The sequence below is a fragment of the Trachurus trachurus genome, assembly GCF_905171665.1.
Source record: "Trachurus trachurus genome assembly, chromosome: 10".
Taxonomy (NCBI): domain Eukaryota; kingdom Metazoa; phylum Chordata; class Actinopteri; order Carangiformes; family Carangidae; genus Trachurus; species Trachurus trachurus.
Genome location: NC_139894.1, coordinates 26,788,028 through 26,812,877, shown reverse-complemented (window position 1 = coordinate 26,812,877; position 24,850 = coordinate 26,788,028). Strand labels below are relative to the sequence as shown.

General features: G+C 43.9%; 3 protein-coding genes across 3 annotated transcripts; all 3 read right to left on the bottom strand.

The window, feature by feature from the left end:
- Positions 1-2,293: 2,293 nt before the first annotated feature.
- On the bottom strand, positions 2,294-4,898 carry cxxc5b (CXXC finger protein 5b). The gene is made up of 2 exons (XM_083981426.1): positions 4,747-4,898; positions 2,294-3,922 (listed from the first exon to the last, which is right to left on the bottom strand). Exon 2 carries the CDS (start codon positions 3,695-3,697, stop codon positions 2,804-2,806), a length of 894 nt encoding a protein of 297 aa, XP_083837552.1. The 5' UTR covers positions 3,698-3,922; positions 4,747-4,898; the 3' UTR covers positions 2,294-2,803.
- A 1,863-nt stretch (positions 4,899-6,761) lies between these two features.
- LOC310992740 (CDGSH iron-sulfur domain-containing protein 1) lies at positions 6,762-9,767 on the bottom strand. Its single transcript, XM_083980899.1, has 3 exons — positions 9,579-9,767; positions 8,496-8,698; positions 6,762-7,750 (listed from the first exon to the last, which is right to left on the bottom strand). Exons 1-3 carry the CDS (start codon positions 9,664-9,666, stop codon positions 7,661-7,663), a joined length of 381 nt encoding a protein of 126 aa, XP_083837025.1. The 5' UTR covers positions 9,667-9,767; the 3' UTR covers positions 6,762-7,660.
- Positions 9,768-10,957: 1,190 nt separating this feature from the next.
- Positions 10,958-24,620, bottom strand: ube2d2 (ubiquitin-conjugating enzyme E2D 2). Its single transcript, XM_083980752.1, has 7 exons — positions 24,364-24,620; positions 22,438-22,501; positions 18,037-18,068; positions 17,636-17,713; positions 17,358-17,463; positions 14,838-14,931; positions 10,958-12,261 (listed from the first exon to the last, which is right to left on the bottom strand). Exons 1-7 carry the CDS (start codon positions 24,385-24,387, stop codon positions 12,216-12,218), a joined length of 444 nt encoding a protein of 147 aa, XP_083836878.1. The 5' UTR covers positions 24,388-24,620; the 3' UTR covers positions 10,958-12,215.
- Between the last annotated feature and the right edge of the window lie 230 nt (positions 24,621-24,850).

Sequence of the window (24,850 nt, the reverse complement as noted above, 5' to 3'; positions counted from 1 at the left end):
AGCGTGAGACCAAACCAGAAGTGGATGAAGCTGCATTTAGACGTCGGCCTATTTGAATCCACATTTAACAGCTTAAGGGGTCAAAGGTCAAGAGACCCCCTCCGACCCCGGTGTCACCAAAATATAACCTGAGGACTGATGAGCCTGAGCTTTTCAAGGATGTGAGAAACTATTGTGTTTCTGTTTTGGGAGCAGCGTGTTTTGCGGGTCTATAAAAGTGAAACACAAATGGATAACAGAGACGTAACGAGGAGTGATCTCAGAAAAGATGCTGTTTCTGCAAAGCTGTTAGAGATTTTCGAACACTGGGGATGCCGCCAATGGAGGGAGGAAACGTTCACAATGAGACACAGTGTCTCCAAGCAGACGCAGTGGCCAACATTTCAAAGGTCTGGCTCGTGAGTGAGGGTCCGCCCAGCTCCAGTGCAGGTTGCCTTGGGCTGGCAGGTTGTTCCACTGCAGTGTGTATGAAAGGAGTGTTTCTCCAGAGTGGGCAGGGCCTGCTGGTGTGCTAACATATGTAAGCTCCACGGGGGTCTGTGACGGCACACACCACCTCTCTGGACAATGCATCCGTCATTAACCCCCGGTCTCTCCGTCCTGCTGCATTTCAGTCGTCCTCCATCACTCCGCTCATCCCTCCGTCTCTCTTTGTTTGGCCCACATTATCTTCATCCCCTGCTGTCCATCTCCCCGTCCTCCTCCCCGCATATCTCTCTCTCTCTCTGTCTCTCTCTCTTTTCTCTCCCCCTGTGGCCTGCTTTTCATCTCTCCCAGTTTCACCCACTCTCTCTTACCCCCATTACACCCTCCTCTCCTTCCTCCCTTTTCCCTCTCTGCCCTTCACCCCCCCACCCCCGGATTCGCTTTCCACCCCCCTCCTCCCCCTCCTCCTCCTCCTCCTCCCCCAACTCTCTCTCCCTCTCAACCCTCCCCCCTCCTCCTCTTCTCTGTCCTCCGTTCAATCCCTCCCTCCCTCCTCCTCCCTTTCTCTCCTGCCATCTTGCAGGCCAGTGGAGCCAGACTGCAGGCGTTCAGGGAGTCACTGGACCTGCTGGGCAGCGGGTGACACAGATTTCCGGTGTGTGTGTGTGTGTGTGTGTGTGTGTGTGTGTGTGTGTGTGTGTGTGTGTGTGTGTGTGTGTGTGCATGCGTGACGAGAACAGGGAGGGGGGATTAAGCTCCAAATCACTAGAAAGGCACAGAAGAGAAAGAGGGGCGGTGAAAAAAAAAGCTGCAGATCCAAGAATTTGAAATTCCCCCTTTGTCTGGGAGATGAAGAAACACTAGAGTGTGGACTGGAGCTAAGAGACTGTGTGTTTCTCTGTGTGTTTCTCATTCAGTGGCAGCGTTGTAATAGCATGATGTTGGAGCTCACTGCTTTTCTCCATGAGTTGGCAGTGTCCTGTGTTGGCTGGCGTGCTGCGCTTTCTCCCTGCCTCTCTCTCTCCCTGCCTGACAAACACACACATACACACACACGCACGCGCACACACACACACACACACACACACAAGCCCCCCCCACCCCAACCCTCCCACCCCCACAGATGCGCACACACACATACACACACACACACACACACACACACACAGAGAGACACACAGTCCCTCTGCGATCCCCCTGACTGAAGGCGCACAGGAAGTGCAGCCGTGGCCCAATTATAGCGTGACACCTCGGGCCGGCCGTTGCCATGGTTACGTCTTCCCTGCGGTCCCCTGGAGTGTGGCGCCGAGGAAGAAGGTCTTATCACATCAGCCATCGTTACGGCAACAAGCAAAAACCCACCCTATAGCCTTAGTCCAGCTGGCTCCGTGTTTGGCTTATAACATGTGTGTGTGTGTGTGTGTGTGTGTGTGTATATGATCTATACTTGTGAATAAAAAGGGAAATTGCGTCAGTGTGTGAATAGAAGAGAGTGTTTGTGATTATGTGTGCATGTCAGGTGAGGTGTGTTCGAGTGCAGGCTCCGGACTTGCCAAGGCAGCGTGTAGGTGTGTGTGTGTTTGTGTGTGTGTGTGTGTCTGTGGGGTTGTGATAAGGCTCTCAGCCACACCATTAGGTGACTCATAATCCACACAACCCCATACACACATACACACGTGTGTGTGTGTGTGTGTGTGTGCGTGTACAAGTAGAGACACGGCTGCAAACAGACACATACACCCAATTAAATATGAACACACACACACACACACACACACACACACACACACACACATGCGCTAACACACAACATACACACAGAGGTGTAGTATAAACGCAGCCTGTAGACGAGTGCACATGGCCAATTTCTTTTATTTCAAAAGGGCAAACAGAGCTTTACAGTACAAGTTGCACATGAAATAATTTAGCCGCGGCTGAACTCATTCATTTCTTACTGATGCAGTGACGTCAGAACAACAGAATCAAAAACTCCCCGTTAGAAACAAAACATTTGGCTCCTTTTTCTTTAAATGTTGAAACACAACACATCCAAACTGGAAAGGGATGTAAAAAAGACATAATGTTTTCCAGATATTTACAGGCTATTTACAGCATTTTTGTCATCATCTAAATATTGACACACATTGGTATCCTTCTCTCTCTCCTCTGCCTTTCACTGATTGTCAAAAGGAGGGATGGGAACGAGCGTGGACATTCTCAAACAGAGCTGCAGCTCCTCCTCAACACCAGATCTGAAGATCTGTGAGCCACAGTCCCAGTGTGTTAACATCGTGTCCTGTGTGTTTGTGTTAAACTGCAGCTCCTCAACAATCATCCAACCAGGATCCTCTGACAAATGCTGTCACTCCGAGCGTCACTATCCATCCAAGGCTGCGTTGCTCCGCTCCTGTGCCAGACCCAAAGTAAAGTCGGACCCCCTCAGATCAAACCCAGACACCCTGCTCTCGAACCCCGGGCCCCCTGGCTTCCTCTTCAGCTCCTCGCACTTCCTGTATTTACAGATCTGGTGTCCCCTCTTGCGGTTGCGGCAGCTGCTGCACTGTTCGCAGTTCGTCTGACGCCGACACGGCACGCACTCCCCGCACCTCTTTCTCTTCCTCCTGCCCGCGTTGCCGGCGCCCAGAGAGCCGGGGGAGTAGCCCTCGGCCACCAGCCCCTCGATGCCCTCGGCTCCCATGGCCGCGCTTCTCCAGTGGCCTCCCCCCATCTGGAAACCCGCCAGGGGGAACAGAGCGGGGCTGAAGGGGAACCAGGCGCCCAGGAAGGGTTGGAAGTCAGTGCCGCATCCAGAGGAGTCCTCTTCCTCCTCCTCCGGCCCGGACCCACCTCCCTCTCCGTCCCCCTTCCCCCCCTTCGCCTCTGCAGCCTCCCTTTTAGCCGGCTGGCTGCTCTGTGCACCCAGGCTGGCCTGCTCCGTGGTGGCGGGCGTCAGAGCCAGAAGCCCAGCGCGCATCAGCAGCTCTGCGGCGTGGGCCAGGTGGAGCCCGCTGGGCGACTCCCACATGTCGGGCCAGGAGGGGGCCCGGCGAGGCTTAGTGTGTGCAGGCTGAGCGGCCCGCTGCTCGGCCGGGGAGGGCTGGATCAGGCCTTTGACGTCCACGGCTGGGGAAGGGGTGGAGATGTAATGGGAGAGGCTGTAGGGGTGGCTGGAGCGCTTAAGGCTGGGTCTGAGTGGTTCGTTGGGGATTTTAGCGCTGCTGTGGGGCTGGTCTGGGGAGGAAGGGCCAGCGATGTCTACGGCAGTGGACATAGCTGTGGCTGTGTGTGTTGGGGAGGGGGGGGCGGGGGGGTCAGTCCTTGTGTGTGTGTGTGTGTGTGTGTGTGTGTGTGTGTGTGTGGGAGGAGAGGTGAGGGAGAAGGGGATTGACGCCGATGCGGGGTTGACAACCGTCCTGCTGTTACTTCAGCCAAAATGGCAAGCCTTGGCCTGAGTCCCTATTCCCATTCTCTGCAGCAGCCTCACAGTCCTGGAGAGCTGGAAATGAACAGGGGATGAAGAGAGGAAGGGTAAGAATAGAAATGTTGGACAGAGGAAAACAGAAGGAGAGTAAACAGAGGAGATAAGACTGGAGGATGTTCCTCAGCCACTCAGTGTCAGAGAGCCAGAGTCAGAGAATCTGTTAAAAAACACATATAACATAAACGTAAAGACACTCAGGAGCAAAGAGCTCCACAGAGGAGGACACATCCGTCCATCAGACACACTGCCTGCCCTGCCACTGATTTCCGCATACAGGAGGCAGTATCCCTTTAAGAATTTCACGGTATATCAATGCAATCAATAACAGAGCGACAACAATATGCAAAGATATGCGCATATGCGCAGGTCAAATGTGGAGCGCGCTTTTCAAATACATTTTGACGACTGCTGTTATGTGTGCCAGCCAAAGCTTTAGCCCAGCAGAGTCAGACTAAAGAGGGGACCGGAGAAAAACAGGCTGTCTTTTGTCTGCTATCGACGACGAGGAGCGAGGTGCGCAACGATGCGGTGCTGTGGATAAAAAAAGACCAGGCTATATCCCGGCTCTGCGTTTGGATCAAAACTATTCACCGATTCAACTCGGGGCCGTGTGAGATGTTCCCGGACGAGTGTGAGGACCGAGTGGTGGCTCGATGGTGGACACTGATCGATCATTTCACCGTGATTAACGTTACCTAAGAGGACGGTGCTCGACCGACGCCACGGCGCTGACCACAGTCCGAGTGGTCGCTGCGACACGGCGCCGCGCGCAGCAAAAGGCGACACAACAAAAACAGCGAAAAATCAACCGGAAGTGTTGGGAAAACGTCTCGTCTTACCTTGTGAACACGGTCCGACCTCTCCTGTCACAGATAGGATGAAGTCATGAACTAATGGCGAGCTGATTGTGGTGTCTGTGGACGGCGGAGCTGCCGATTCCTCCTCCACCTCTCCGTCCCGGAGGGTCTGCAAACACTCTGCACGGAATTTGGGGGCGTCGCTCAAAATGCGAAGTGGACTCTGCAGCCGAGAGCGTGGTCAGAGCAGAGCCACCCCATAATATCCACAGGAAGAGCCCGACACACCGTCAACACTCTATAGCAACCAATTAAACCCCACATTTAATAACATCCAGCAGCCCCATGTACACTCACTGTGACACGGAGGCAGGAGAAGGTGGACACTATTAGTATTATTATTAGGCTATTAATATTATTATTGTTGTTGTTATCATTTTTATTACTACTACCATACACCCCCTCCCCATCACACATGTCACAGATGTCATACATATTCATACATCAACACAACTAACAACTACACGTCCTATTAATAAAAGTAGCCTATACAGGTAACAAACATCAGATATCAACAGATTTTTTTTTTTTTTACCTCTAAGTTTAGGAATAAATTAGTTATTTAATAATAATAAACAATTATGGTGATTTTGTGTTTGTTTAATTAATAGATGTAATTAATTAGCATATGTGTCATATAGACTTCCTATTACTACACTGCGATGACGGTGTAGGTCTGCGTCAGATGAAGCTGTTCTGTCATACTGTTGTATAGTTGTATGTGACCAGACTGTGCAAAGTTCATTTACATTGAATCCTATGTAAAAAAAAAAAATAAATAAATAAAAAAAAAAAAGTTGCAGCAAACTGGTGACGATGGAGCTTTGACCGTATTAAAATGGAAAAAGTGAATCAAATCAAATCAAATCAAATCAAATCAAATCAAATCAACTTTTATTTGTATGGAACTTTCTATACATCAAGTAGCACAATGTGTCTCACAGAGGGTAAAAACAACAAAGAAAAACCATGAAAACCCAAACCTCCCACCCCCACAAATATACACTATTTGCTTTATCAGTGTGTTTATCTGGAATGACACAATCATGATGTGAATATGTGTCAGATTTCAGATGATTTCAGATCGTGGAACAGATGGGAGATGAACAAGTGGAAGATGAACACAGATAATCCTGTGAATTAAAGCTGTGTGTAAAATTAATGCGTATAGGTAAATGAATGTCACCTGCAGCAGCACACCTGTAGCTCCTGTTACTCACAGGTAAACACAGCATTAGGCTCACATACAGTCCATGTTACAGAATAAACAAATAAAAAGGAGGGGGGGTGGGGGGTGAATATATAAATATAGAATAACAACACATCTCCACCACTTGGTCGCAGCCACCGTGTGTCCTCCGCTCTGACGCTGCTCTGCTCCGACGCCGTCCAGCAGCGCAGACGCCGTCGCTGCCTGTCGAAGGTGACTCCTCACACGGGGATGGTCGAGTCCACTCCACCTCTTATGAGAGTCCTCCGTTGCATCTGGCACGCAGCCAGATACCTCGTGCGTGTCTGACTGTGTGTGTGTGTGTGTGTACGTGCGCGCGTGTCACTAAGGGAGCAGGGGCCCACCGTACTCGCGTGCACCGTCTGGCCTGGACTATCCGTGCAAACACAGCGTCTTCTAGTGGTCACCACAAATACTGCTGCGTCTTAAAATGGCCACTGGTGCTGGTGGACACTGCAGCACGGAAGCCCCCCCACCACCACCACCACCAACCCCAACCCCCACCTCCAGCCCAGGCCTCTCTCTCTCTCCAACACACACACACACACACACTGATCCCAGAGCAGCCAGCACACGGCCCTGTTTACTTATTATCCCTGCCTACTGTTAATCCATAAACACACGGGCTCTGCTAAGGGGTGAAGTGGTTAAATGAAGCTCATTTGATCCTGTGGTCCAAAACAAACATGTAGAGTTTGGCCCCTCGGCTCCGGAAAACAAGAAACGGCCCCTATGCATAAACAAGAATAAGAGATGTTTACAAAAATCAGATCACTCAACAGGTTTTATTCACAGTATACACACAACAATAAATCATCATGTCACACACCACAGCCAGTAGAAAATAAATCTGAAGAAAAGGCAAAATATATCCTTTATAAGCAGAGTTCTCAGCCGTCAACACTTTACAGATTAAATACAACAGTTTCCTCAGAGAGCATCAGTATGTGATCACAGACAGAACATAGTGTTTTCACACTTCTCAGGACTCGATGATTATTTCAATTAAGACAAGACTAAACTCCCGTTTCCTCTGACTAAGCAGTTCTTAGTGCAAAAATCAAAACATGTAACATTCATATGTGTGTGTTCAGATTTAAATATAAGGCCCAGACTGAGTGTCAATGAAATACTGCTGTGACTGAGGCAGAGCTACCAGTTCATTACATGTGTTGATGCCCTGCTTCACACCTGGAGGAGCTGAGAAGGAAGGTCAGGTGACACCAGCCGTGACGACATAAAGGCCACACACACACACACAGGTATTTCAGGTCTGATGTGAATTTTGACCAAATCCTTCATGTTAAATGCAGCAAAACGCTGCTGACACCTCAGTGTCTGAGAGCACCGGGTGCCAAAGTCCCTTCCTTATCTCTCCTCAGATAACCTTTGATTTCAATGTCATGTCGTCTAATGCGGTGTGGAAGGTCTGGGATCAACATTTACAATTTATTCAGCACTTTCTGAGCGTCTACTCTGGGCTATGAAGCACATCCACTGTTTGATCGAAGCGGTGTCGTACCGTGACCGCCAGCATGACACTGTTATGATGATGGTAGACAATTGTAGAAACTGGGAGGAGGGGGGGGCAGGTACATGAGAATCCGAGGGAGTTTGGAGCTCTGTGATTGATTGATTGATTGATTGCTTGATTGGTTGGTTGGTTTAAGCATCCTTCTTTTTGATGATGAGCGGTCCGACGTTGTCCCCGGTCTCCTCGTTGTGTTTGGCGTGGGCTCCGTCACAGAACGGGAACTGCAATGAGAACACATGACCTCAGAGGAGAACAAGATTTCCTCTCATCAAGGTTAAGCCCCTTGGTCTTTTGAACGTGGGAGGAGTCGACATTTGATACTGTAATAATCTGATTCAAGATTTACAACAGACGGTCTGAAGCTGTTTCCCTTTCGTTCCAGCAGAGGGCAGTCTCTAAAACGTCACTGTCAGCTTGACCCAAGACACGCCGCGATGACCTACCAGTAAACCAAGCAGCTGGTAATGATGTGTGCTACAATCATGGGGGACACTCGTGAACAAAGACACTTCTTGAGCACCGAAGCGCCTGAGGAGCAGCGTCTCTACAGCTTTAAACCGTGTCAGAAATCTACCGGTCAGCTGAACTGTGTCAATCAAACTTTGTTCCAGCCTGATTGTTTTTAGAAAAAGTGACATCATGTGAGAGCTGTCACACGGAAACGGCAATAAACTGCTTCTTAATCGACATGTCTGCTCCATTATCTGACTGAGAATCTTTGTGATTATAATAAAAGTAGAATAAAAGATATTTCATCTCCACCAATCATTTATGACTATCTTCTATTAAAACATTTAATTCAGTGTTAAATACACCTGTAGAGTAGCCGTATTGTTGAAGTCTATGTCAGGATGGAGCACCGTCAAAGTCTGGCCCCGCAAAAAGCAGAAGGATGTTTAACTGAGTAAAGTTTTGACCCCTGCTACAGAGTCTAAAAACTCTATGAACTGGCTGATGAGGTCTGACCTTCTTGGACTTCCAGCAGCGGCAGTACACGGCCTTGGTTCCGATGTCCTCCATGTCAAAGCTGTGGACCACTTTGGGACTGTCTTTGCTGATAGACGTGTTCACCAGGCCCTTTTTACAGCTCCGCCTGTTCAGGTAATGGCTGACGAGGAAGCCTCCCAGAGCTGCAACCACTGCCACCGGCACCGCCACCACCAGGTGCTCTGTGGAGGGACAGACAATGTCATGGTCAACAAACACATACAGAAACTTTCCATAAAAACCAACGCTTGCCTCATGAAAAACACATAATCTGAGTGATACAGATATTAATGTGAAGAACTGAAATTAAATGGCGCCACTGCCTATGTCCTCCAGAATGACCAGAGTAAAAATATGGCTGAAACAGAGAGAGGTTTGCCAGCCTGAAGCCTAATGAACAGCTTCGCCTTGTTGCACCATCATCATCAGAGGAGTGATGATGATGATGGAGGGTTTCTCGAGAACAGGAGGCAGAAACAACCAACAGCTTCAGAGGTAGCCTATATTATGTGCGTCGGTCTCCCTGTTTCTACCGGGGGCTGCTAAATTGCAGGAGGATTATCCAAGTCCACTGAGCATCACATGACGTGAAGTCGTTGGACAAAAAGAGCAGGGGCCCCGCGCGGACCCTGGATCACAGAGTTCACTGATTAGCTGCTTCACCAGAGCGACGAGAGGCTCTCGCATACACAGAGACAGTCATGCTGGAGATGGCGGGACTGCCAAGTACGGCTGGATCCGACGGGCCAAAAACTATGTGAGTGACCGTCTAAAGTTGGAAACATAACCTGTGGCCGACTCCAGCCCGGCTGAGTGGTCACTCGGCTAGCTACATGGCTGAGGGCCAGCTACGGACCCGCTGTTGACAAAGCAGCGAAAAGTATCTGACTTTACAATAATTAATATATCATACTGAGGTCTGTGCATTACATTTACATTGACCGTATAACAGCGCTGCGCCCGAAGAGCAGGAAGGCAGGCAGCGTTTGAGTTCATGTTGAGCGGAGAAACGAAAACATGCATTAAATGCTAGCACACCGTTAGCTGGCGTCAATACTTCACCTTTGGAGAACCGCAGCCCCTCGCTGGGTAATGAGGGCAGCGGAGGCATCGGCAGCGGGGGCATGGCAGGTAGACTCGGGGTCGTCATGTTGTCCCTGGACGGTCGGTGTGTTGTTTGTGGTCAGCTCTCGAAAGCAAGGTCAACCGGGGAGAACCGACAGAGTCTTATCTGAACTCTGTCCGACTGCTGCACCGGGCTGGCGCTCTACGTCACTGCGCTGCCAGCCAATCAGGGCCTGAGGCGGGACAGAGCTGTTCTGTCATAACAAGAGGATTCAGGCCGCGCTCCGGACGACTTCCGGCTTCGCTTCAGTGTTGTTTACAGGCCAAACACTTTCAGGTTCGATTCCCGGGTATTCTTTCCATTGAAGTTTAAATGCGAGAGTCTACATATGGCCGTTATGACACTTTATGTACATGTGTAGTCGAGTACACCCTGGCTGTTTTAGCGGACCTTACAACCACACTGCACAGTGTCTGACAGCGAACCCACTTTGCTGAGTTGGTCGTTGCTCGAAGGTAAGACAACTGTACTGTTCACCACCCATTAAAATGTATGGAGATACTTTCAACTAATGTTTTAATTAAATGATTAAAATTGGAGTTGAAAATCACTTAATCGACACATGCAGGGCGGCAGATAAGGCCAAACGCTGTCACTGGAGGAGAACCATCTTGATTTCCTCGACCTTTGGTGAGTTCCATTTCCTTATATGAGAGTTAAAATGCCCTCCTGATCATGATCAGCAAGTACACATGGTGAGCCAAAAACCCTCCTACAGTTTATTTTTTCGAAAACCGTTTTGCGTTAAAATAAATAAATAAATAAAAATTACTACTTTGACATTATTTGTTGATGCCTGATCAGAGGACCGGCGCTTTGTTGTTTAATGGACTCAGTTTGTTTTTGGTTTTTAGCACCACAAGATGGCGACAAAGTGGCCCACCTTCATGACAATTAAACGTATGAATGGATTAGACTAAAGGTAGTGTTTAAAGCTACAATACTCCAGTGTAATTAGTTCAGATATTCTAGAAATGTGTTTGAGTTCAAACTGAATTTAAATGAGTGTAGACAAAGGATAAGACCTGGCAGCATCAGTAAACATGTGGAACCACATCTCCTGCAATCATTAAATCTGAGCAGTTGAAAAAACGTTTTAGTGAAGTAGAGCTCATATGACATTTCCAAACACCCAAAAATAATTTCTTGTTTGCAAGTAAATCATATTGTTTTGCATGTATTATTCATCTAGTAAAATTTCAGGAGAACTGGGTCATGAATGTGACCTGGCTTCATGTTCCTCTCCTACCTCTGTACATCCTTTAACAGGGCCTGAGAATGAGTCTACACAGGAGTCATGGGTTTTTATTACACAGTTTAATCAACACACAAAGCTCAACGAGCCTCTCAGGTAATTCAATATACAGAGGTTTTGTGCAAGAAGAGTGGGTTCTCCTCGCACCCAGAGCCCAAGCCAGTCCCATAGCCATTTAAGATGTTAGCTTCTAATTTAACAATAGCAAAAAAAACAACAAAAAACAAACAAAAAAAGAAAAAGAAAGTAAAATAAGAAAAGAAACAAAAGAAAAGAAAAGAAAAAAAAGCAACCTAAAGAGTTATGGGGGTGGGGAATAAAAACACAGGTTAAACTAAGAAAAATAAATTGCTTAAATACCTGGTCCAGAACCTCCACTTTATGAATAAAGAAAATGTGGTGGTCGTGGTGGGGGGGTGACATGGGGTTACAGTTGTGCGTGCATGTGTGTTCATGTGTGTGTACAAAGGGGTCAACTTGGGTCAGGTGGTTTGGGAGGGAAGGAGGGTTGAGGAGCAGGAGGTGTGGGGATAAATTCAAGTCCTTTCATAGAATCCAACAAAGACCAAAATCGGCCATTTTACATAGCCTGCAATGATTTTTTTTTTTCATTGTATAAAATACAGAGTGCCCTTCGACTCGCATGCGAAAACTGCTTTCTTGAATTGTCACCTCAACAGATGGGAATTCTAAGGACAACAAAACAAGAAAGGGTACAGAGTGTAAAAATCCCTCCATATTATTGTCCCCCTCCCCCCTGAAGGAAAAATAGGGAAATAAAAAGGTCCCCTCAAAGTTTTACAGATGCTCAAAGGAATGCTTTTAGTGATTAACGTCTTGGGAGGATGGGTGAGGATGCAGGCATGTAGGAGAAAGGGGGCGTGGGAGGGGCGTGGGGGTTGGGGGTGGCACAACAGTCCAACCTGCATGGTGACAAATGTAACGGAATACAGAGGTCAGGAGATGGGGGGGTCAGAGGAGGTGAAAAAGAAGTAGAGGAGTTGGGTGTTACCATTGCAAGTTGACAATATGTACACTAGAGGGTGGGGGCAGGTGAGCTGAGAGGCAGGAGGGGAGGAGGGAGGCAAACAGAGAGAGAGAGAGAGAGAACAAAGTGTGGAGTTGGGGCAGAGGGAGTTTTACAGGTACTCTGGTGAAGGGGAGGCGTGGCTCAAAGAAAGCACTCCAATGGAAACCAACAAGATCTTGTTTTAAACTTTTCATTTGTTTGTATGGTTTTTTGTTTGTTTTCTCTTTACGTCTGAAGCTCCCCTAACCTTATGTCGTAGAGGTGGTTGGCCATGATTCTACTCCAACACTACATTGCATACTTTTGTGTCCATTCCCGAGCTATTTTGTTGTACCTGTGAACAAGCAGAGAGAGACAGAGAGGGAGTCGTTAATGGTTCGGCCTTGTGAGGGCCGACCTATCGGTAGGAAAAAACACAGTCACTTCCATTACTTTCTATGAGCACATCATAAGTTTTGCTGCTGCCCTGACAACAGCTGCGAGACCAGCTGGCTGGTCACTCTGCAGGAGCTCACATTTTGTACCAATATTTCAGCAGGTTACTTTTTTTATTTCCTGTTGCCACTGCAGCAACCGCCAGAAATTGCTGCTGCTGGTCAGTCAGTGACAAACAACATCCACACTGCTCAAGTACAGATATGGCAAAAGCAAAAGGACAGCCAACCTCCGCTGCCCTGATTATGTTTATCAAGCTTGTCGGTGCACAATACTTTGTACTGGGAGATACAAATAATACAGACGTGAACAAAACCTTGAATACATGTTTGCTTCATGATCATTTTCTGCTCCTATGATACAATGACCAGAAATTGAAATCCAGAGGAGACAGTGAAAATAAACTGCAGTAAACCTTTTTCAGTGAAACCTAATCCACTATTATGAAGTGTGTAATACAGGACCTGCATAGGAGAAGACATGATAGGTTTTGTGATCATCACCTTTTTTGAGGGTACATTATGTTTTTCATTTGAAAAACATTCATTTGTTTTCATTTGACACAAATGACAGCAGAGCCAGCGAGTCACTACGAGTATACTGATGACAGATAGCGCACCAGGTGGCTGCTGTAACGGCACACTGCTGAGTGCTGATTTAGGCAAACTTAATGCCACAAACCAAGGTTTAATCATTTTTTTAAAAACAAATGTTCCACTCTTTAAATGGCTACCAATGACACAGTGAAGTGTGATTCCAGCTGCTACAAGCAGGGTTGGGGAGTAATGGATCACACGTAACGGCGTTATGCATTTAAAATGCAAAATATGAGTAACTGTATTCTGTTACAGTTTAAATTGGTGTATTCTGAATACAGATAAAAAATGGATTACTTGGATTACTTTAGTCTACTGCCCTACACGCAGGTTGCGTTGACTGTGCGGATGCTTGTTCCACTGTGGCGAAGTTATAAACATCAAGGTGGGAGAGGGACGGACAAAACAGCGGCGACACACTTAACCCGGCTCCGCCGGCCCAGAGTGCTCTCATGTAGGGAAAGAAAGGAGGGTTAAGTGCTAAGCTTGCCGGCCGTCTCTGCTGAAACTGCTGAACTGCAACAAGATCACGTTTTTAAAAGGATCCTGGACTGTCATGATGTTTATAATGAGCATGGTTTAACAGCAACGTCAGTCAAGCTGTTTCCAAAACGACACCAACTTCAGCAGAGAAGAGTTTAAGTTCATTTTTAGAGTTAGCCTACAGATTTAACAGTAGCTCCTGTCATCACTTTATTTTCAAAATATCATCATGTTGCTTGCCCTACACTCACAAACAAAACCTTTTTAAATTGTGTATTTTTTTAAGGGTATTCTGCAGAAGTATTAGAGGCTCAGAGGCTGTAGTCTGGACTGTAGAGCAGAGAGAGCTGCGCAGTTTTAATATAGCCTAGGCCTACTAATTCAATGTGATTGGCTATTTAAAACAAATCATTTAAATATGTCTGGATGATCAATAACAAATTAAAATCTGGTTTGACAAATTCAAACACATATTAATTAATGCTTTAGTTTAAAGTAGCCATGGCAGCCTGTAAGTCCATATGTAAGATCATTCTCTAAAACAAATTTAGTGTCCCAGTTAAAGGAGCTCAGGCAGGCGATTTTGAAGTAATCTAAAAATAATCCAGAGTATTAAGTATTAAGAATACATTACTTTACTTGAGTAACCCAAATACATTACAGATTACATTTTAGGGCATGTAATCAGTAATCTGTAGGGGAATACATCCTCCCAACACTGGCTACAAGTGTGCAGTTGCACTACATTCATAGGACCTTCAGACCCATCATTCTGTATATCAGTCTCACAGTGAAAAGTTCCACACAGCTGACATATTTTGATTTGGTGGCGTGTAGTGTTGGTATAATGAACAAGTTTGGAGGTGGGGCTACACCAGTCAGTGCTTCTCTGAGCTACAGACACCAGAGTATAATAACAGGTGCCTAGTGATCAGTGCTAGAAGCATTAATGCCAATATGCCATTCACATATTTTTAATGAATTAGTGACTGATGGATCGGAGCACAGGGCTGTAAGCGAAGGGAAATTATTGTTCAATGTTTAATAGAAAAACATCGATCTTAACTGTGTCTTGTTCTCAAACAACAACTTTTTAGATGAATTGCTAAAATAGTATTTTTTCTTTCAGACATTTTTTACATCCCTTGTGATTTCTGCACCATCGCCATTGTAGTAGTTACAATCCCTTAAAAATAAATAGTCATTATTAGATGTAGCTTCTGCTGATAAACAGACAGTTTCTGGCATAAAGCAGGTGTGTTACTGGCTTGGGTAGATTATTAAGAGAAAGCGTTGAGGCTGGTAACCAACAGCTTCATGGTCAATGTTGTGGAGTGAAGCATGGAAACAAATCATACTACACTCAAATTATGTACAAAACACGACAAATACTTACTTTTCCCTGTCCGTCTTGTAGATGCGGGCGATCTCAGGTACTAAGGGGTCGTCCGGGTTTGGGTCACACAGCAGAGAGCAGATGGACAGGAGGACTGGAACACACAGAGCAAAGGCTGAGTTAAAGCAGAAGTGAGTGATCCGGTCGTTTTCGCTAATGCTGCGTTCCAGGCAGGCTTTTGAAATCGTAAATTACAGCTTCAAGTCACAACTTACGACTTTGTAGCGTTTCAGGCAACCCACTCGTGTTTTTCCGACCTGTTTTACCGGTGAAAGTCACTATAACGGCCACTCGTAACTTCCGACCGGTGAACTCGTACCAGATTGAACTGGTACCACTTCACGGTCGGAAAAATACGAGTTTCCTTGAACGCACCATAACAGTCCTCGTCCCTACGTCACCACATTCACGGCGTCCCTTGGCTGCACACACAGCCCTGCATGCCGTTCTCTCTCCTCATTGGATAAAAACTGTAGGGTACGATAAATGTTTTCTCTTCGGCTCAGAGCAGAGCAGAGGGACTGACAGACCCGTGTTTCAGTCCAAACACTCTATGTAAGTGATTGCTGTCGGAAGATATAACTATTTAAGACTTATATTAACACAAATATATCACTTACTTCTGCTTTAGGATATTTTGAAAAAAAAATGTTGTTTTTCCTTCAGTAATAACGACAGTGTATTGGTCACAGCCATACATATGCTTTAGTTTTATACAGTGACAATACATGTTACTGTGGTGTTGTGTGTGTGAGGCAGACATGGGATCAAGTCCCAAGTCATTTTTTCTTTGGCAAGTCAAGACTCCTTAGTATTTCGAACTTGCCGGCGGTATCAGGTTTTAATTAAAAGAAAAAACAAGATATTAGTACCTGTCAAATAATGATATTACTGAGCAATGATCATGATTTAAGTCTGATGATGAATTAACCATATTTACCATATATTTAATCGCATTTATATCATGTACTGTTTTTAAGCTATATTAAGGCTACGAAATATTGGTTTTAACTTATAATTACTCCAATTTAAAATCATATTTAATACTTCATTTAGTCCACTTGAAACCATACTTTAAAACCATACTAACTCAATTTACTCAGTTTTTAACCAATATTTATGTTACTTCATAACTGTTTTTGTCTGTCAGTGTCCTCTGGCACTAGTGCTAACTTGAACTTTTTCAGCACTTTACTTGTTTTTCAATTCATGACAAAATGGACATGTGGCTTGAGACCCTGGGAAAAATGTCTCATAGTCAAGGAAAGGTTTTCCCTGCCATTACAAGACTTAGTCACACTGGCACACGGCAATATGAAAAAAACTAAACAAAACTCCGCTCATACAGTTGAAGCGCCAGCTCTACATCGCGCACAGGACTGGTTTTATACATCTATATTTGTGTCATCAACGTGGTTTATCTATCCAGTGAATCTCAATCACACATCTGGACAGCTGTCTGAGCATTTGGAGTTTAGCTGAGTGAGGAGTGACTGGGCCTGAGCTGAGATCAGCTGCTGCAGCCTGAGGAGACCTGAGGGGTTCATACAAATGATCGTTTACTGTTCTAAAAACATGTATCAGTTAATTGACTAAAGCACGACTGGGTGTTGACTGGTCAGTTAGTGAGCTCCTCCGACCTACTGCTTCATCAACGTGCAGATGGGAACGTTAGCGCAATGTTTTCTACGGCTTCACATCTGTAGTTTCTGAGGCTGGAGGTGACGGCTCCTGGCACCGCTCCAGCTGACATGACGATGCTGGCCTAATAGGAGAGGGAGTGTTTTTCCATGAAAACAACCTGGTAGCAAGGGGCTTGGCTGATTGACAGGGCAGTCATCCAATCATGACAATGCCGTTCCCAGGGCGCGCTCACACAGGTCTCCAGACTGCCCCTAAAAGGAGGCATTTTGCCCCTAAAATTTGAGACAGTGCAAGTAAATTTTTCATCTACTTGCGCATGTGCAACCAGTAAATTTGCCTCTTTCTGCTTGTGCTCCTAAAATTTGAAGTTAGGGGGCCACTGTGCTCCTAGTAATAAATGATAGTCTCGAGCCCTGTCGCATACTGGTCAATAATAATCAACAGATATTTGTTTTATACTTTATCTTTAAACTGTAAACATGACATGATGAACAACAGTCAAGTCCCAGGTCTATAACTTCCAAGTCGAGTCTCAAGTCTTTTCTTTTTTGTCAAGTCAGGTCACAAGTCTTCAAAACAGCAACTCGAGTTGACCCGAGTCCAAGTTGCAATGACTGGAGTCCCCATTTCTTTATAAGCCTGTCTCATATTAACCGTCACTGGGTTAGAGATAGTAGTGCTCCAATTTATTACAAGGACTTTTGCAAAAGGAAAGTGGAAATGTATTATTTGTGCTCAGCTTTTTCATTTAATGGGAAACCAACATGCTTCCTCTTTGCCTTCATTCTTAGCATGCTGTTTAGACAGGCAGTACCATCAGCCATTTATCTGCACCATATGAGTCTTGAGTCTGAAGACCAGTCGGCGGCGGCCTACCTTTGGAGATGGTGAGAGCTGGAGACCACTGTGATCGCAGGATGTCAAGACAAATGCTGCCGTTGCTGTTGATATTTGGGTGGTAGATTCTTGTGGTAAATGCAACCTGAAAACAGAGAGAAGAGGAACGTGGGCGGTGGGGGTGAGGAGGGGGGGGGCAGATGAGACGAACAACAGGAAGCGGAATGACATAAAGCTGTGTGCAGCGTGTTGTATCAGACAAGAAGCACTGTTCCGTTTTATTATGTATATGTTGCTACTTGGTATATCTTGTTTACCTTTGGCGGTTTGAAGGGGTAGTCTGTGGGGAAGTGTATGGTCAAGAAGAAAACCCCGCTCTGGTAAGGACTGTCATTCTAATGTGGGGACAAAGAAACACGTTCATTTTATTAGTGATGAATTACATTCATGACAGATGGATGCATACAAAATAGATCAAACATTTAAAAATACTACGGGGTTAACCAGGAAAATGTTGGCTGATTAAAGTTTACCTCCTCACTGATAAAACAGATGAAGCACAGCAGGTTGACATTAGCTCTACAGATGTTGTATTAGTTTAGCTATAAGTCAAGAGTTCAGATCGTGAGAATAACAATAATGACAGAACAGTTGCACCTATTAGTCGTTATGAAAAACAAAGTCAGTGTGATAAGGCTGTGAATGTGACGATACTTACAGGTCCCATTATTGTGGCTTGCCAATGAAACACTGAAAAAACAAAAAACAGATACATTAGTGATGAAACACTGAGAACGTGTCTGAGAAATGTAAGAATAAATAACACCACATTTAGTATTTGTGTTTATTTGAGCAGCTGAGGACCAGACTCTTATAGAAACTCCAACTCAACAATTATTCTTAGAAACTGTTTTTTTTTTTGTTTGTTTTACAATCATAAATGGTAAAGGGTCGTCTCATGGCAGAACACTCACATTTACATCAAGAAAATGCCTTTCTATGAATAATATAAAAATATTCTTGGAGAGGATTATTTTTATCCTGGCATAAATATGCTTAGTAAAAAAAACTAATTGAATCAAACATAAAACACATTAATTCGATTAGGGAGCATCTAAACAGGCACACATGCTGACAGTGTCAAACTAAAAAGTCAATCACCAATGGCCATTATGAGTTGCAAGAAACACTTTCATTCTTTATCATAGAAAAGTGGTTTATTTGATGTTGGTTGACAGGAAGTGACATGAGAGCAGTGTTGCTGATGCTGATTTCTCCCATGGTTTTGCTTCATTGTGAAAAAGGGACATTGAGGCACACATTAAAAGTTAAATAAAATAAAAAATAAAAAAACGTAAAATAGTGTGATGATGTTTTAGCTCTGACACAACCATTTCCTCTTAATGATGTCTGTATACTAGAATGATCTGGACTCACTCTTCAAATGCTCATGCCCATATGTTTTAATGGCATGAAAAACCTCACACACACACAATACCAAACTGATTTCAAGCCAGAATACTAATAGGATTCATATGGTGAAACGTTTGTTGATAATAATGAAATACAGAAAAACTGCATTTGTGTCGACTTACTTCGACATACAAGAACATTTGTTGCCCGCAGGTAAAATCTACTCAATTCTTTCTCAAATGTGACCTTATATGAACAAAGAAGGCACAGGATTTTTTTTTTCTGGAATAATGACGCCTTTGTTAATTTTTTTTTCCACAAACACAAATATTCATAAAGTTTGTCAGACTCTGGCTACAATGTGTATTTCCCAAGAGCCAACAAGTACTTCTTAAGAACCACTGTCAGAATTGATCAGTGTTAGTTGTGATTTCCTATATGATGAAAGAAACTATATTTAATATATGGATCAGGCATCTATTATGCCAATCAAGCACTTCAAATAGATTAAAAAGGAATAACAGAATTAAGAATAATGTCTGTAATACTCTTTTTCAAAAAGCATGAACTAAATGAGACATAATGACGAAGATTTATGAATAAGTGTTTTTTTTTTAATGGTACTGTCATAATGTCAAATTGCAGTACACATAAACAATACCCTGTGAATTTTAAGTTGTACTCGATACGAGATGCCCAGTGAACCATGAATATGTATGTGCTCGTACCTGCACATGTCACAAACTTAAAACATGAGATAGTGGTGTGGGTGTTGGTCCCTGGTGAAAACCAGTGTTACAGTCATGATAAACATCAGCCCACCCCCTTCACTCAAAGCTGTGGCACTACTGTTCCTCAGTGTAGTCATTTCATGTCAGGATTTGTAGACTGACTTATGTTAACATCAGTGTGTGTCTGTGTGTTCATCTATCATTTGTAAACATTTTGGACTGTAAGGATTTCTTCTGTGTGTCATGCATCGGAATAACAATAAGGCCAACCAAGTTTGTTAGTGACATGAGGTCTGCAGTTATCTGATTTCTCCGGAACAAGCTCCTGCTAGCAACACAGGCCGGCACTAGTCATTGTTGGGAAAAACAACACGTTTTATGGAAGCAAGGTCTGGTCATTTCTTCATGTAAAGCTCAGTTTAAAAGTCTCTAAAATGTGTGAATTCCAGCAGTGTCACCACAGATAAGGAAGTGATCACACACACCACAGACCTAGAAGTAGCTGACTCTTCCAATGTTTAACAGAACTAGACTGTGTTGATTAACAGCATGATTTTGATTCACAATCACACTAACAGTCTGTGACTCTATCACTTCTTCATTATGTTTACAGCAGCAGGTTGCTTTTCTTCAGACAGGAAAAAAACTGGTCTATAGTACAGACAGTGACCGTAGTCAACACAAGGGTTACTAATAGAAGAAAAATAAAAAGAACAGTAAGGCACCTGTAAGTATAAGCATCAGATTATTGTTGGTTTGTTTTGGATTATACAAACAGAACAATAAAAATATCCACCCTCCACATCAGACAGAGTATCACATTCAAAAATGAGTTTAAATAAGTGTAAGCTATGCAAATGCTTCATTTGTATTTCAACAAAAGAAGGTGATAGACAAAATGATGCATAGATAAGATTATATAAGATAAATGCAAATTACTCTTTGTCTGTACATGACACTTTATTATCTCAACTCATTTTATTGTTTGGATTCAAGCTTTTTTCACTTCCTGTTATAGATAGCTGTGCTGGCAGAGGATGGAGGTCAAATAAGGGGGGTTTAAAATACAGATTCACCTTTTAGTTTAATGAAATGATCCACCTTAACACCAGAATTTGGAAGTGAGAGTTCTCTCTCTGTCTCTCATCAGACACTAAAGGTGGTATTTATCACCATTGTACTAAACTGCATGTGATTTTTATTCCATCACGACACATAACCTTAACTTTTATAGTACTGCATGTGTACTGCACTGAGGGAAAAAATACTACCACAGTCACTGTTGCTTAATCATTATGAAACAATTATATAAACATGCACAGCATATAACCTTCATCCCACAAGGTGAGAGTAGTAAATGATCTTAATCAAATGACACAAATGTGGGAGACATGTTTCTACTGATGTGGCTGTGTGTTTGTAAGATAGCTGCTGGAAAGTCGCCATATTAAAAAGGGTCACCATAGTTTCACTGAACCTGCAAAGGGTGACTCGTACCTGTTTTATCATTTTCAGCTTAAAAAGCTGCTTGAGGAAAAAAATGTTTTACATTAACAGCCCTTGATCACTCTCTACTATAGTGTATATGCCAACCATGCTATTCTGATGGTCCTACAATACACCTCAGTGCCTCAGGCAGAATTATCCGCCGATGACATGATCACCTATTCATCTTACACAACAAAAAACATCACACACTTTCCAATGAATGAAGTTTTACCTTTGTGTACAAAAACATACCAGCTAAACTGGTGAGTATCACTGAAGGTCAAGTAGGCTAAGTAGTTGACTTGAAACAAAGAGGACGGTTTTAAATTGAAGTTGAGATGGATGAAAGCATTCAAATCTGCTTAGAAAGCAGTGAACAACAAAAATGCTGGAAGCAGAGACACAGGTGGCTGAGATGTTAAAAGAGACGCTTTGAACTGCTGGTAGCATGAGACAATCTGAGACAGACTGTGGACCTCACAGACTGTATACAGTCTGCCCACAGCCAGGAGCTATACTGCTACAATTAAGTAGATTGTGATTACACAACAATAATCTCCTTATTCACTAAAAAAAAAAAACATGCAGCAATTTGGCATGTTGCTGTATTTGAAATATACAGTGTAACCACATGCTATTTTCATTCAATACAAAAGTCAATTCATAATTTCTAAATGATGCTCCTACTTGAAGGGTGATAAAATGACGCTAAAAAGCTACAAATGTGATGAATTAATTTTCATCAGATTCATTTCTGTATGTGACAGTACTTGATATTAAATAGTCAGAAAAAAATCACTGTTCATCATTGTCTTGTTTTTCCTGACAATACAGAAAACATTTACACTTTATGCCAAATTAATTTAATGTCATGTACTTAATTTAACAGAAAAAATAAGTTCATTAACCTTTTTGTTTGATTTAGTTTTGATAAGTAGTATGTTTTTTTCCCCTGTATTACAGTAAAATAATGTTCAACTGAATGTAACCTCAAACTTGCCCTCAAAGCGAAAGTGAAACTCTGATGTTGCAATAGCATCACTGGTGGATATTTTCTCAAGAGGCAGTCCAGGTATTTCCCGGATCTGGGAAAACTGAGGATTTCCTTAAATTTAATGAAATGCATTGGACTCCACACAGAGGTCAGAACATTCACTAGTATTCAAAATATTAGCCTGTTGTGTGTCTTTGAAGTGTTGGTTGAGATGACACTTTTTTGTAGACAATTGTCTTCATCCAAAGTAAACACAAAATAACCATTAACTTTAATGTGAGAGAGAACAGCTGAAAATCATCCATAAGTAACTCACATCTAAAGGGATCTGCATAGTCTGTAATTAATTGGAAATGTTGTCATTTCTACATAATTTGAACAAACATTTGGAATGTATATTAAATATGGGATGTGTAAACCAGGAGTATTGTTCAATTTCAAGCCCCGGTTACGCGCAGGTACCAGAACAGTGTTGGTTTTAATGTTAACTTACTGTCATCTCCTACTGGTCCTGCAGAACACTGGGCTGGTGGGTCCCGTGCCAAGTCATTCAATTCCTGAGACAAACAAATGACAAGTTAGTTGATGATGTCCTGCTGTATTACAGTACAGGATTTAAAACACCTCCACAACAGTAACCTAAAAAAGTATGTCATCTTAATTTGTTAACAGTAAAAAACAGTAACAAACAAACAGACAAAAGAAAACAAAAAAGAAATTCCCATTTAGTAATCTGATACTACTTCCTACTAAGATTTTTGTTGTTGTTGTTTTTAAATACCACTTAAGTATGACACCTCTGTACAGAATGACTAAATCACTGTTTTTAAACTACTCCTGACACGTGTTGGACTGCTTCATACCCTCCCAACAAAAGTAACAACCCAAAGTTAACTGAAAACTGCCCACTGACACAACTGCACTACTGAAGCCAGTGACACTGTGATTACTGGAATGACCACTCTTACGTAAGAGCACCTCTCCAGGTGCAGCAGCCAGGTAGTACATGTGACACTAGAATCGAGATCACGGCGATTTGACGAGCAAAAATTATACTATAACCAAAACATTGCGGTACATTGATGTGAGCTAGTTGTGTGTAGCCTGGTGTAACGTTGAGGTGCAAATGTTAGCTTAGCGTAAATGCTAGCTGCTTCAGATCGACAACAACTTAGGATGTCCAGTCAACATAATGCTGGCCGGTCAGCCACACTATGTCACGGGCTGACGTTTCTGTAGGCATTTCAGACAAACACACAGGACAGTAACACTCAGCTATCTCCATCAAACAGACGGTAACTTGTAATAAAGACCTGCTGCTCGCCTGCTGTCAGCAACATGACATCAAAGGCGAACAACGCGTGGGGCCTGTTTTCACCACTGCTAACATTATCACCAGCGTTTCTCTTGTTGTTGGTCGTTTATCGAGCATTAACACTGGCAACGTCAAATACATCCACTTACACACGTGTGCCATTTACACCACTTCGTTGAGACTGAATGTACGCATTAACGTGCAGACGCTACATGACGAAATAAATGGGGAATATACACGCTAGCTTTGGCTAAACGCTCCCGTGTCTCTATACTACATCAAATCCACTAAAATCCGTTACATATTCAAAAATTAAACGAATCAACCATAAACAAAATAATTCAAATGGCAACTCTGTAAATAAAGTAAGCATCTCTAGGTGCCCTCTTTAATCATGCTAACGTTAGCGCTGCCGCTAGCTGGATAACTTATCTGTCAAATCAAGGAGCGAGTTGGACAAGCTGAAGCCACTGTAATAAATAATGTTGTCTACCTGGCGTACAAGGCTAAGGGACAGCTAGGAGGGAGCCGACAGCACCGTGAAACATTTTCCAAAAACACTGGGAACTACCGTCATTTTACTGTGGAGATACAGCGCTGGTGTTGTTAGCTAGCTCGATCCGGGAGAACATTTTAGCGTCTCCGAGTTAGCCAGGGACAGATAATGTTAGCCACACACAGCTAACACACCGCTTATATCATCATTATCTGGCGATAGTCACAGGTAGTAGCCACGGGGTTTGACTACATCCAGTATCACATCTATCGACGATTAACTGCTGTGACATCGCCGAGAGGAGCCGACCTAACGGTTAACTGTAAGTCAACGGTTGATCCACCGGCCCGTCCGTGGCAGCAGCAGCAGCGGCGGCGGTGGTGGTGGTGAGCAGGGAGAAGCGGCGCATTGCTGCTCTCTCTCACTGTCGTCACTCGCTATTCACAGACCGTTAGCTGGCAGTTGAAACACAGCCCGAGTTATTTGGTGATTTTAAAAAAAATATTCACAGTTTATCAAACCCGCCGGACGAGCATCAGCTAAGCAACCTTGGAACTAAATCCTTAACGAAACTGCGAAATCCCGGGCCTCGTCGTTCACTTCCTTACCTTGTGAATTCTTTTCAGAGCCATTGTTGTGCTAGCGCTTCTGTCAGGGAAAACGTGCGATTAAAATGGCGATTGATATCACTGTCCCTTCGTAATACTACGATTTACTTATCATAGAACACCGTGACTGTACACTCAGGTTACCGATCCTAACAGGAATGAACCACCGAGAGAATTTCGAGGCGAAACTGAAAGACAGAAGGGTAGAACCGCGGTCCTTCCTCCTACTGCAGCGGCTACCAAATCACTGCGGCCTGTGTTCTGCCACCAGCAACCACCACAACACTTCCGAACCCGGCCCTTCACAATAAAAGCATCACCACCACGCATCTAAACCTATCCATTTTACCCTAAACCACACAAATTAAAGGCTTATTAAGTGGGGTAAAATAAAATAAAAAAAATAAAAACACAAGTACATGTTAAAAATGAATTGCATGCCTTCAAAATCAGTCAATTTCTCCTGCTGCCATGTGCTTTGACAACA